The 14,503-nt window shown below is 35.6% G+C and overlaps 1 protein-coding gene across 1 annotated transcript; it reads right to left on the bottom strand.

Annotated features, from left to right (window-relative positions):
* Nucleotides 1-5: 5 nt before the first annotated feature.
* Nucleotides 6-14,464, bottom strand: LOC141817710 (RNA pseudouridine synthase 6, chloroplastic-like; the record flags this gene model as incomplete). Its single annotated transcript, XM_074705347.1, has 6 exons — nt 14,168-14,464; nt 7,743-7,858; nt 7,606-7,660; nt 4,929-5,040; nt 1,404-1,573; nt 6-179 (listed from the first exon to the last, which is right to left on the bottom strand). Coding segments are annotated over exons 1-6 (924 nt in total), but the record flags the coding sequence as incomplete, so codon positions are not given.
* Between the last annotated feature and the right edge of the window lie 39 nt (nt 14,465-14,503).

Here is a 14,503-nt window from a genome sequence, read left to right as displayed (position 1 = left end):
TTCCCATGCTGTGCAATCCATTCTTCTATAGCTGCCATTTTATCGTCCTCACTTTCATATTCCTTACGACTGCCTCCGAATGGGTCGACCGAAGGATTAGCCATTCTAGCCATGGCAGATGGTGTGTACATTGAATCTCCAATAATAGGTCCACCAATAGCAGCAAACTGCGCTCGAATCTGCATTACACAAACAGTTATTGAATGCTATGACATAACTGAGAGCATGATTTCATTCATGTTGGAACACAAGGTTTTCATAACCGAGACCTATAACTACGCCAATATCATACATGACAATAGTAATGACAAATTGCAGTCACATGCATAAGTTCATACAATTTCCCAGTAAATGAAAAGCTCCGATTTGATCTAATTCCGTTATTTGCCTATGAAAGCATTGTCTTTTACATGCTTCTTGACATAGTACATGGTATAGCATATGAGCCTTGTTTTGTTCAACCCAACCAAATTCTATACATAATTGTATTATTTTGTGATGTTTTTTTCATGTGTGCTCTGTTTACCAATTGCCCGTGCCATCAATTTGATGCAATTTTGTTACTTTCCTTCTTGTGGGGTATAGAAGATGTCTTCGTTTCTGCTGATATTACTTTTCGGTTACATAACACTAGTCTAGTATAATTCATATTCTGCATTTATCTCTTACAAAGGTTCCTGTTTGTACCACTATCAACCAATAGCACTGATAGTAATAGGCTTACACATCAGGTGTATATCTTAAGTCAATCTTGAGAGGTTTCTATTAAAGGCATCGAAGTTACTCGTTTAGACTTCCTAAGGTTCAAAATGTCGAGCCATATTAAAATTTCGGTCCTTGATTAGAACGATATTATTTCGATATCATGCCGATGTTTCAATGCATGATGCCGATAATGGATTGGAGTTGAAGAAGAAAAAGATGAAAAATAAGAAGACATTATTTGTACCGAGCATAATTTTAAATATTGTACCATGTCGAGAAAATTAATCAAAATATATCATTCCACTAAATTACCAAACTCAATATTACTCAATACAGACAATATCTCCTTCTGTTACCAACACCATGTATTGGAGAGTCGATACGATACTTAGTATTTTTCTAGACAGAGATCGAAACTACGACATTTAAGATTTTGAACTTTGACATCAAGTGATATCGAATTTCGATGATTTACCGGAATGATATGTTTCAACCATTTCGTCCGACATTGTACGAGATTTCAAACCATGGGACTTCCTATTTAGGGATAAAAGACTTAGCAAAAGAAACTACAAATTAAGCGACCCAAAGCTTCTATTAAATAACAAGTAAATTAAATGCTAAGAAAACTACATGATTAGCCACTAATAGAAATACCTAATGAGTTTTATGAGAAGAGCAAAAACAAATAGAAATACCTGATGAGTTTTTCCGGTCAAGAGATTAATTGTACACTCATAGGCAACTCCCTTGGAGGGCCACCCACAATCTTCAACTTTGTGATTTTTAAATACTTCATTAGCTGGCCATGGAACCTCCCTACACTCCAGAACTTCTAGTTGGCACAGATGCCATCCACCAATGGGATCTGCAAAAGTGGAAATTATCATGTAGTAGTAAAGTAAGGTACTTATGAAGACAAAATTTGATGATAAGAATATGAACATACGTATCTAGCTCACTATTTAATAAATATTTTAATATCTCCATGATCTCTAAAAGCAACTTAGTCAGTAACATTGATGCATGTAATTTGTTAATTCATATTGATGAATGTTTCTGATATATTATGATCTATATAGCCTCAAAAGTTGAAATGTCAACCAATCCAAGCTCCTGAACTAGCTTGACATAGAATGGGCCATACGTAACACTGGGAGGCTTGGAAACCTACATGTCCATGCCAAGTGTTCGTCTCTCGACCCACATGTCGTGCTCAAGCCAATACAAAGTCAAGTTGTGTCACATGGTAAGGTTCAAGCATGTGACATTGTGAGCCTACCATGGTCCAATTCCATTTTTATGATTTTTTTAATATGTTTTTTTAATATTATCCTTTTTATCCTTGAAATAATTGAAAATTTAGAATATTATTAACTTTTTATTTTTCATTTTTTGTGCATAACTGCATTTTAATAAATTTTTATTATTAGATTTTCAAGGGCCATCCCTATTTAAGCCTGGTATAAGCACAATCGATATGGACTCATGCATAGCACGCTACAACCCATTGGCACAACCTTATCTAGTATTGGCTCATCACATTTTAGAAATGATAATTTTCATATTTTATTAAATTTAATGATATTAATACATATTATAAATGAGGCATAATTGTAAGCATGACTAACTATTAAGAATTGCATTTAGAGCTGTCAATTTGGATTAAGCCTGTTGGATTGGTCCGCCCCATCAAATAATTTAAGTGGGTTGAATTATATTTTATCAATCCATTTTAAGGTAGATCCACGTGCGTTGGCTTGCCTGGGCCAGTGATCTACGTGGGTCAGCCCGCAGGTTGAGAAACTTATTTTTTTTCTAAAATTTAAAATAAAAGTGGAAAATAATAGGCTCGTGAGCTTAACCCACCTAATCCACAATCAAACTTAAATTTTCAACATTTTCTACATATATTTTTTTATTTTTTGATGGACTCGTGGGCTTAACCCACTAATCTGCAATCCAAATGTAAAAGTTTCAACCTTATATATATTTTTAATTTTTTAATAAGCCCATGGGTTGACCCGCATAACCCACAACCGGTCTTGAATTGGGTTTGGTTGAAGATGTCTTAGCCCGCCAAGATGGCAAGTCGGCCCGTCCCGCCTCGCCATATGATGGATTTTTGATGGGTTGACCCGCCCCATTATGGGTTGGTCCGTTTGACCGCATTTTCCGCATTGAATCCCATTGAATCAAGGTCCAATATGTCAGTCAAATTAGTTTTAAGCAAGATAATTAATGTTGAAAATCTGAACATTTAGTCCTTTTAATTAGCCTTAATAAGGTCACAATTATTGAAAAAGTTTAAGGTAGGTTTATCATTGTATTTGATGCGTGTGTGAAATTGTGCAAGACCTAGACAAAATACATGGAGTGTTTGATGGCTCAAGGTATGTAGAGTTTAGAAAAAAAAATGATATAGGACATCCGAGGGAGACAGAGCATAGAGCGTTGTTACCAAGGAGATGAATTACATAAGTGAAGATAAAGGATGGGATATTGAGTGAGCCGAGAGCAAAGTGCATCCGAAATGCGAGTAACTTGACAAGAAAAGACTCAAGGCACGATAAGACTTCGTGTGAGTTGCTAGTGGAGTGATGTGTAGTCATGGGGTGAGGGGAGTTTTCAATCTAGGCGAACTTAATCATTAAATGAATGTAGTCAACATGTCAACCGATTGGAAATGTTGACCAATTAATTGGTGACTAAGTCAGTCGCTATGAGCAATTGATTGATGTCTATGGGCACCCAACCGATAAACCCCAAATGAAGCAGTCAACACTAATCATGGTTCAAGGGAAACAATTTGAGTTAACCAACACCAATCGATGGTGATCAGTCACTTGATGCTACAGTAAGACAATATCAACAAACTACCTTCATTGGATTAGATAACGATTAAAGAGGTGCAAATCAATCAACTAATGAGTGTCTAGTCAATGAAATCATGTTAACAAAGCAATTCATGGAAGAGGCTAAATTAAGGGTTCCATAGGCCACAAATCATATATACAATTAGTTCATAACTTCAAACAACAACATTGTCTTTATTTTGTGCTTTCTTGTAAAATCCTAGAATTTTGTTGTAAGCCTCTTGTGCTACCCTTGGATGATTTCTCCAACTACAACATTTAACCAAAGAGGAAAAAAATAGAAAATTCTAAGAGTAATCCGCCAAATGGATCATAGGTCATGGACTAGGAGCCTGAGGGCTACTGAATCACATTAAAAACTAGTCACTGTGGTATACATGCTTATGCTTTTTTTATTTTCCACTGCTAATGTTTTGTTGTAACCCTACTGAGATTGCAGCAAGAGTAGGTTGCTTTTTTATTTGTAGGCACGAATAGTATTCACCCCCTTCTACCTAACCGGTCATCTGATCACACACACACCAACAATATAGAAAAAGACTACTTGATGACTTTGGGTCTACAAGTTCAAACCAATAAGTATGATTGCTAATAATATAGTAGTTATATTGTCTAATATGCTATAAGTGCAATAAATACATCAAAATTAAATATCAATTTCCTTAGAGTTATTGTTTAGGTCAGTTTGTCACTCCACTTTCATGAACAAATTGTTGATATCTTTACCAAGCCACATGATCAAGGTGATTTACCATTTTAGGTGACAAGCAAGACATGAAAGACAAATTAGAATGCCACATTATGTGATTTACCAATATCCATACCTTAAGGATCCAAATAGTTATAAGTTTGGCTATTAGCCTTGCATGGCTAACTAGCTTAGGCATAGTAAGGCTTGGATCCTATATGTAATATGATGTAATTACTTAATCATATGAGGATTTCATCTCAACAGACTTGATAATTTGTTTACAAAATGCAGATAAACTTTATTTGGAATCATCACTTGGTCTTCATAGAAATTGGGATGGACCAAACGAGAAGACCCTGGTTTCAATATTGTAAAATACTAGTCTAACTAGAATCAATTCAAATTTTTCTTCTTTTCTGTTCATTTTCCTGGACGGTCTGTACATTATGATTATTGAACTTTCAGAGACTTTTCTCTTTCATGGTGAAATAAATAGTATATCTTTAAATTTATTTCCATAATATGCAACATTAAGGTTGCAAACCTTGTCTGAAAGACAATATTACATGTAACAAACAATATGTAATACTAAACGTACACAAGTTCTAACAATCTATATTTGATGCCATTGTTAAATGCTTAGGTTCTAATATTACCTTTGGAAACTAATCTTGGAGCGATATTGGTGGGACGCATGTAGTGTGTAATTATTCCAATGGGTACAGGTGCCGCAGCAAGAGCAAGATATAACTTTCTGACCTGTTTTTCCTACATTTATTATCAGAATTTATAAGAATTTAGTAAAATCACAATAAGCAAGACATACTGAGACAATACATGCTATACCAGACAATTGCATGGTTTTAAATTTTTTGTATGAGGCTATGAGCTGCCCCTACAATTCTGATCAGAAATCAGTATTCCAGTAACAATGTAAACTTATAATCATTGATTTGAAATGCAGAATCACACTAAACCACCCAATTATACACTCTCCTTTTTCCCTTGCAATTTTTCTTTAAGCAAGAGCCGGCGAGTAACTACTTCACTATAATAAGATCCACCAAACCATTAGAACGTTCAACATCTAACACTGAAACCTCAAAATCAGCCTCTAAAACATACTTAGCCCCCTGATAAAGGGCCTTCTAATACAGGTCCACTCCGTCAAAGCATCCTCCCCATATTTGACATCCCAAACAACTTGTTTAACTTCCCAGTGAGCAGAAACAACATCCAAAACACTACTCACTGCAACATTTGGATTAGATAAAAATTATGTTTTAAAAAGAAATGCTTCATATAAAGTGTTGATTCCTCTATGGCAGCTAGATCCACTGCAGCATTCAAGCAGCTCGAATAATTACACTGAAATCAGTATTTGCAGATGCTTATTTTCCAAAGCTTGACAAAGCAATGGCAAACCCACAGATGTTGTGGCTTATTTGCAATGCAGGATATAACTTATGGGAGACTTATCATTATAATGATTGTAGTCAGACTTCTAGTCCAACAGTTAGCTAAGTCGACTAAGGAGTCATCTTAGGCTAATCAGCCAGCAAACCAACAAGTGAAGCATCAAGAGTTTGAAGGCTATATAAAGAGGAGTAAGGTGGATGCTTGAAGATAAGCAAAATAGAGAGCAATTTCTTGAACCCTTTAGCCTTCCTCTTAATCTTCATACTATGTTTTTGTTATAAGAGGTTTCTCCATCTCCAAAGGAGAGATTTTCAGGAGCGACTCATCAACAAGTTATAGGTTGTGGAGGAAGAAGGTTCCAAAGTGCTTACATCGTGTTAGCATTTATGTATGCAATTCTTTATGTTTCTTATTTCTGCCACTAATGATATTTGTATGACCTTGTTAAGCCTATAGCAAGAGTAGTATTAATTCTTAATTGCAAATACAACCTCTATTCACCCCCTTTAGCTGTCTGGTTATCTATCACACCAATCCAAACACAGATGATGTGAAGCATTAGCAAATATATATATACCAATTTCTCTTCTTGTCCATTCGTTGGCTATGGTAGCAAGGATGAGCTCAAACTACCCCGGAAGTTACATTTTTGTATGGCACAAGCATGAGGTCCCACTCTTTGTTAGGAGAGTGCAGGAGTAACACTAATGAATGGGTCAAAACTAAGTTGATTTTAGTACCTTAGTAGAGGTTTATATCCTTGCATAATATTATTACATTTAATGCAGATACACTATTACATTAGAGCACAATTTTGGAATTTATTATATTGTTTATTACATTAGTCTGTACATTTCAGCATTTTTACTTGCTCTACTCAGTGTTCCCTGTTGACCTCCTTATCTTGCCACTTCAGCATTTCAAGAAGAGGGTATTTAAATCCTTGATGAGAGTATCATTTGATGGGAGTTTCAAATTTACTAGGGCTCATTCCGAGCACACTTCGTGCATTTTTAGGATTTAACTCGTGGATTTTTGTTGCTTTATCGTGCTTTTGTCGTGGAACCCTAAGCTATCTTGTTGGACTTGATGTTATGTTTTACTTATGTTCAATATATGAACACTTTTATGTTGGTCTCTTAGAGTAAATGTTAGTTTTATCATTATGGTGGTGTTTATTAATGTATTTTTTTTATAATCCAGGTGTCCAGCTTTTGCAATCCAATTAATCTTGGAGGTGGACGGTCCGACCCCACAGACCACCCACTAGGCAAATCCAAGCGCATGTGGCTTCTCACCCAACAGCTAACGTCCCAGATTTTTCATCCCGCTAGAGGAAAATGTCCTGCAGTGTGTCGTAGTTGGGATTCGAACCATGGGTGCTTGAGTAACCAGAGCACCTTGCCACTACACTATTAATGTAATTTTGTGAATTGTGTTTTGTGTGTTTGATTGAACTTGTTTTGCAAATATCAAAGAATTTGTCATGAGGTTGTTATGAGTTTTAAACCATGTCAATGACCGTGAAGATCGTCTTGGGGCTAATAATAATTATAAAGCTCAATTAACATCGAAAATTGGATCCCTTTTAAATGTTCTAACTCCAAAAATTGAAAACTAAAATATTCTATGAAAAGAATAATGTTATAGCTAAGTTCACATGATCAAACTTGGAAAAAATACACTATAAGATAATTACCCAATCAAAAATTGTTTGAATTAATTTATTCCCCCAAGTTAAAGGAAGTACCAAAATAATTTTTTATAAAATATAAAATTTTAAAAATTAATTCCTAATTTAAATTAAATAACTTTATAATCTCCAATACATTAGCAATATAGATGTGTTGTTGAATAGCATAAGGTAAGAGTATATCCATAGATAGATAGAAAGTGATGTGTTTAAAGACAAACCCTAATCATGCTGTGAAATTCTGAGCAGAAATCTTTTGTTCTAGCCAATACAACACTGCAAAAACAGCAATTTCATTTGATTAAACATTAATGCACTTATATGAAAGAACATATTTTGAGTTTAAGAAGAAGCTAACCAGCCTTCGGTACAATTGTCTATTTGATGGGTGGTCCTCAGTGGAGCATCAAAGCCTAAGGCACGAGAAGCAAAAGTTGCACAGCATTCTTCAATGTTATCTGCTGTCCCTCCTACCTAAAACAGAATTGACCTTAGTTTAATAGCTCAACCACGTATATAAGCAACAATAACAAACAATAAATTTGGATACGAATTTCAAATGGATGAGTTACATGGAAGAGATACTGCACATATCCAATTATGTTACCTTATTGTGCTGACAGAAAAATTCATGAGTTAAACCTCATTTTGCGTTGGTCAATGAGGGCAAAATGTGCCATTCCACTTATACAGAAACCGAAACCGTGTTGTCATGAGAAAAAATTACTTATTTCAATTAGCCACGCAATACAAATCATGCATGTATTTGTTTCAGCACTTGGAAGGGTATCAACTCTGATGAGGTCTAAAAAGGATGACTGAGCAATTAGGTATTTTCCTTCCTTTTTTCTTCCTCTTTCTCTTTCTCTTCCTCTTCTCATCATCTTATAGTTCGCTAAATCCATCATTGCTCTTCAATTTAGGTGATTTTATGTCTAATAGGTTGTAAAATTTGCTTTGATTGAGCTACATGAAATTAACTTTAATTATTATTTAAAAGGGAATAAATAATTTTAGAGAATACGACCAAGTTAGATTACATTATAGGAGCTACCTATTTGTTTACCGAGTTTGTATTAGAATCAATGTAAAAGCGGCACACGCCAATCCGAATAAGACTTGAGCCTGGCTAGAGACGGATAGATGAATAGTTGAAACCCTACAATTCAAGTGTTAGATGTTCGTGAGTGCTCATGTGTGAGTCTAGTCGATCATGTCAAGTATTGTATGAAGCAGAAACCTAAGAGTAAAACAATACAATGTTAACACAGCTCTTTTAGGAGGTTTAGAGACCCCACTCCTACTTCACTGCCTATGGCATGTCCAGTGTGTCACCCCTACAAATCCATTAAATCGACTTTTGCACAATAGGCAACAGAGCATGTCTCTTACAGTTGCAATATTAGGATGATTATATGAAGCACAACTATGAAATAGAAGATGAAATGAAAAGCTTAGGGAGAAAAAATTACTAAGGACATGTGTACAAAAACTTTCAACTTTCAACCAAAATTTTGATATAGTCAATTATTGCTTAAATAGAACCTTATTGTTCACTAAAACCTCACATTTAGTCGACTCCCTAGTCGACTGAGTTACCTGAGTTGATTGATTATACATCAGTTGATTGGTTACTTGATTGAATTTTATCGATAATCCTTCCACTAGGTTTACACCCATGTAAACCTATGTGAAATCTTGGGATCGAACAAAGTTATAGACTACAACTTGAGACCTATTGTCAAAGGTTTTAACCAAGCCACTAGGTAGACACTACTCAAAAGCAAAAACCCAAGCTTACAATCATTCTTGTAATCTCTTACAACTTTTATGCTTCTAAGTCTTCAACCTCGTCAATGCTCCTGCCCTTCAATCTACCATGTATCAAGCCTCAGACTTATTAAATGCACAAAGCTCCCCGATCTTGCTCCACACGTCATGCTTCCCCTCTCGTCTATGGGTCCACCTCTTATCAGGCTACTCTAGAATACACCTTGCATTAGGTCTCTCATCCATCAAATGCACCAAGCTTCCTAAGCTTGGTCTACGTGTTATCCTTCTTCGCTCACCTATCGAGCCCACCTCGTATTGAGCATAATAAACAATAACATCTACAACAACTACTCAATGTTCTTTTCCCTAGAGTGCCATACAAGCTCCCCGGGCCCCAAAACTTGTTGTAAGCCTCCAAGTCATTAAGTGCAAAACAACTCGACCACTTTCAGTCACTAAGCTTTGTGAGGTCCATATGACCTATTTCAAGTCCCTACACATTTAATGCACATATAAGCAGCATAGATACTTAATCTCTTTGTCAACTATAACAAAACAAGATGGTCGAACCTGACCACTTCGAACCATTGTTTCCCTATTAGATTGTAGGGATATATTTATTTCCATGATTAAGTCATAGTTAGACCTATTCTTTAAATATTCTCTAGAATAATAATTTAAAAACTTATCTAATTTGATATGGCTCAGTTAAACTAAATTTTATAATTGAAAAACATAAAAATTAGTAGATCAAAAGTTTTAATTTTTTAATTTTTTTGATTGAAATCTAAAGGTGTAGGGACAACATCAAGAGGACTTATAAGAGGTGGGAGGCATAAGCTGTGAACAGAGTGGATTACAAGCATAGCTATTAACCCTAAACTAGAGCAATAGGTCCACTCGAAAAAATTGAACCTCTAGCTCGGGTTTGTTGTGACATATAATTCCTAAAACTAGAATCTTAAAATTCTAATTTCCAATCTCAAAACTACTCTCCCTCTTGATCTCACTCCTGTCTCTCATCTCTTGATCTTGCGCGTCACAATCCACCAGCATCGACGCAGACCACCATAGCACCAACAAGAACACCCAAAGTCGTAGCTTATGTTGTCAACACCTCTCAATCTCTCCCTCTCCCATCTATAATCTCTCATTTGAATGTTGTCATCCACCAATGCCATCACACACCATGGTCGGTTTAACTGCTTAAAGCCATACCTTACAAAGTCTTCCTCTCACCTATACTTTCACTCTCACAATTAAGGACATACCATTTGCACTAATAGAACACCTAAAGCAATGTCCTTCAATCTTGTTCTCCCTCTACCCTAGTTGTTGTATTATCGCATTGCAATTGGGACCAACAGTTGGGCATTGACTATTTTAAAACCTTATTCTTTAACACATAGCACAACCATCCAAGTTCAACCATCAAATTCCTTTTGTGAGCATTTAGATTTAACTTTATGAAGGATATTTATTTATATATAATTCTTTGAGACTGTGTCTCTCTGAAACTTTAAAATAGTTAATTTTACTAACCTGCTGTCTAGCTCTTATCTATGTTGGCAGAATCGATTTCTAGTTTGATATGCAAACCAACCAATTGACCCACTGGTTTGACTAGTTCACTAGTGATCTAGAGCTTTTTTTATTCAGTTCTAATAATTATACTTATAGGAGATGCAAGTATCAGAAGGAATTTCAGTACTAAGAATACTTAACCAAGTCAATGACTCACAAAAAATAAATCTGTAAACACAAAATATCATTAATTGGATTATATAGTATAATGGGATTGGGTCGCTTTAAAAGGCCCAACTGTAATTTAATTTTAGAAATAATCCTACCCCTACAAGGCCTAAAATGTAAATATAAAAGAAAATCTTAATTTTTATGAGTTGTAACATAGCAAATTAGGTTGTTTGATTAAAATTTTGAGGAGTATGTAATGTGATAAAGAACTCCGTCCATGACGAATTAACCACATCATGGTCAGTCTCAAGCCAGCATTAAACTAAGGCAAATGTTCAATGAATGTGATTTAAAGAATATGTCCAATTTTATCAAGTTATTTAGATATTGATTATTTGTTTACCAAATTTGTAGGAATAGATTTATTTCCAAGATTGAGTTAGTTGCACCTTTCAAGGCAACCCCAACCCTTCTTGTTGCATAATCTTCCAATAAACAAAATATTTAAGTTTGAGCTCTAAGATTTAATATATATGGGAAAGATTGTTTGCACTTCATGTTGCATCAGTTGGTACTAGAGTCAAACCGGCTTCAATGCTCTTGGTACTCAAACTTTGTGACCACCCTATTCATTTCTCACACTTTCCACCACTTGCAAATCCTCCCAATCAAGTCCCTGTGCAGACCTACAACCAGCAGCCACCTCCAACTAGGCCTCAGTCTAAACATATGGAAGTATTTGAAACCAAGAATACAACAAATCCAGTTAGGATATCAAATATTTAAATGAACTTATGAGAATGATACACAAGCACCTTTATAACACTGTTAATAAATGTAGAACTCATACTCAAGACTCTTACAATCAAATAAACTAAGCATAATCTTCTAGAAATTAGTTTTACTCAAATAACATTTGAGGATTTGTAGAGGAAGATTAGAAGGTTCGACTACAAGAGAAGATGGAGGTAATGCCCAATGCTTTTTGCCAATGTGAAAGAATTATTAGCAAGCATGACATTGGCAGGCAAAGTGAGGGATGCATGATGAGAAAAATAGTGGATTTTGTTAGACATGTTTAGAGATGCCTGAATCATGGGTCCAGATACAATATTTGACAAGAGGAATACATAATGTAAGTACATAGTGGAATATGTCATAAACATAGTATAAGTACCTACATGAGATAAAACAATATCTGACAAGAAGAGGCTTCACTAGCAGCTTGGAGCCAAAGAAGACATGCATACTCTACAATAAAAACTATGAAAAAGTGAGAACCACAGAAGATAAGAGAACATGAACTATCTTGAGTAGTGATCATTATTAAGAGAGTAGCACACATCGCAAACATGGCCAAATTTCCACAATGATTTTATGCCAAAAGACATCTATAGCCTTCCTAACCTACACAATCGCCTCCACCACACTGAGGCACGCTTGATGACAAATTGCAGATCTATTTATAGGAGAATCAAATGATGATAGACGTAGCAGAGGTTCTTGACATCCTTCATGTAAACATCTAATAGGACTGGATGGAATTTGAGGAGTCTTCTAAATTTTTGTCTCTTCATAGGTTCCTATTTAGGACGAACTATACGAAGAGACATAGTGATGAGAAGTTTTTCAAAGCAACCTTGCATAACTTTGGATTTGATGTGCTTGAGAATATAATACAAAGTGTAGCGAACAGTAGTGTAAAATAGGTCAATAAATTTTTTTCATTTGTGTTAAGACTACCTAAGCTAGGAAACACTATCAATCACATCGCATGCTCAAAATATATTACCCAAGTAAAATTCAAAGACTGTGTTCACATCTCACAATAAGAGAAGCAATGAAATATACTCATGAGACTGAGATCAACAAGCTACCATAGAATGGCAAGCAATAATGCATCGCTATCCTCCAAAAGGGTTCTAGTGAGCTCAAGAATAGCAATAGTTTAGGTGATAAGATTCCAATGAGCCTTAGCCCATCAATTTTTTGGTGATAATTGATAGAGGAAAAAAAATGGCTAAGAGGGCTAGTGGAAGGTTGCAATTGGGAGGTAGCTGAGAGGTCCAACATTTTAAATTGAGAGGGCCTATCAAAAATTCACCAATCAACAACAAAATTATTGTTTGACGGTATAAGAGAGATAGGTTAGTTCACTGCCAAAATAAATCCAGATATTGATGACTATCCAAAGAAGAGGCGAGTTAAATTGGAGCTTGTTGCTCACTGCCTCGTCAAATTGTTGTTCATGCTTGTGCTAATGGGCTCTCAAAATCATATAAAGGTTTCTTGGAAAAAGTCTGCACAAAGCAAGAAGTAATTGCTAAATGCACGAATGGAAATTACACATGGAGCTTACAAGCAAACAATCACACCTGTGGAGGTTGCACATGAACAAGTCAAGTTTGGCAACAGATCATGAGTGTGCACCACATAGGATTGGTTGCAAGGAGGGTCATACAAGAGAGCTAGAAGAGAAGTTTGCTCGTGTAGAAATAGGTGAGATGCACACAAGTATCACAATAGCTCTCATATCTTAAAGTTAATAAGAAAATTATTATGTTTCTTCTCTATGGTAGTCCCATCAAACTATGCTCATTATTTATCAAAGCAAAACTAAAACCTTGTTATAAATGATATTTACAATTAAGTCCATAGCAACCTTTTAAATTTTCCAGTTTTATTATTAAAAGTATGGACTCAAATAACATAAATTGTAATATAGTTCACATTCTATTGTCATTAAACTTTTTAAAAACATAATTACATAAACCATAAATAGACCATGCCCTAGGAAACATCATCCATAAAAAGAAAGAAAAGTTGTATCACAATATACCCAATGAAAACAAATGAAATATCATGTATCAAAATGAGAAAAACAAAATTTTGTTAGACTAACATAATTTTCACAACAAAAACTTATCTAGATCATGCATCTGAAAGTTAAAACATAATTTTGCATGATTTATATAATTATTGCAACAAAACATATCTATTCATTTATCAAAACCAATAAGCCCATTACTAATAAACTCAACTAACTAGAAACTTGGAAATCATAAAATCTATACCAAAATTCAAAATGAACTGCTATGTCAAAAATATAAAGCATGCAAACTGTTAGAATATTTAGGATAAATATTATTATTTCTTTATAGAATAATTTTTATCTAGAATAAGTCCCTATACTCATGTATAAATAGGGACCCATGGCTTGTAATATCCCAATTGATTCCATAATAATATTTTACATGGTATCAGAGCGATTAGACTTAGGGTTAGGTTTATCCGCCGAAACCTAAATCAATCCACGATCCCTTCCTTCCCTCTCTCTTTGTGCGCCGCTGTCCTCGGCGTCCCTTCCCTCTCTCTGTGCACTGCTGTCCTCGGCGTCTCCAGCATCAAGCAGAATCGCGCCTTTTCTCGTCGCGACGCCGCCTCAGCATCAAGCGGCGAGTGCAGGGACCTCCGTCCGACGAGGGGGAAACGCGGGCAACTTACCCAACAGAATCTCGCGACGCCTCCCAGCAAACGACGCAACAAGATTCCTGTGCCGCAGCGCGACACCACAAGGAGCTCTCCTCCGGCCTTCCTCGTCACGCGCTTCATCGGCGGCGCCCCTGATCAGATCGCGATTCCCTCGCCGCG

Source organism: Curcuma longa, unplaced genomic scaffold (genome assembly GCF_044706935.1).
Source record: "Curcuma longa cultivar G26 ecotype Majalengka, Jawa Barat unplaced genomic scaffold, ITB_CL_G26_1.1 contig_21672, whole genome shotgun sequence".
NCBI classification, from domain to species: domain Eukaryota; kingdom Viridiplantae; phylum Streptophyta; class Magnoliopsida; order Zingiberales; family Zingiberaceae; genus Curcuma; species Curcuma longa.
This window is presented reverse-complemented; position numbering and strand designations above follow the sequence as displayed.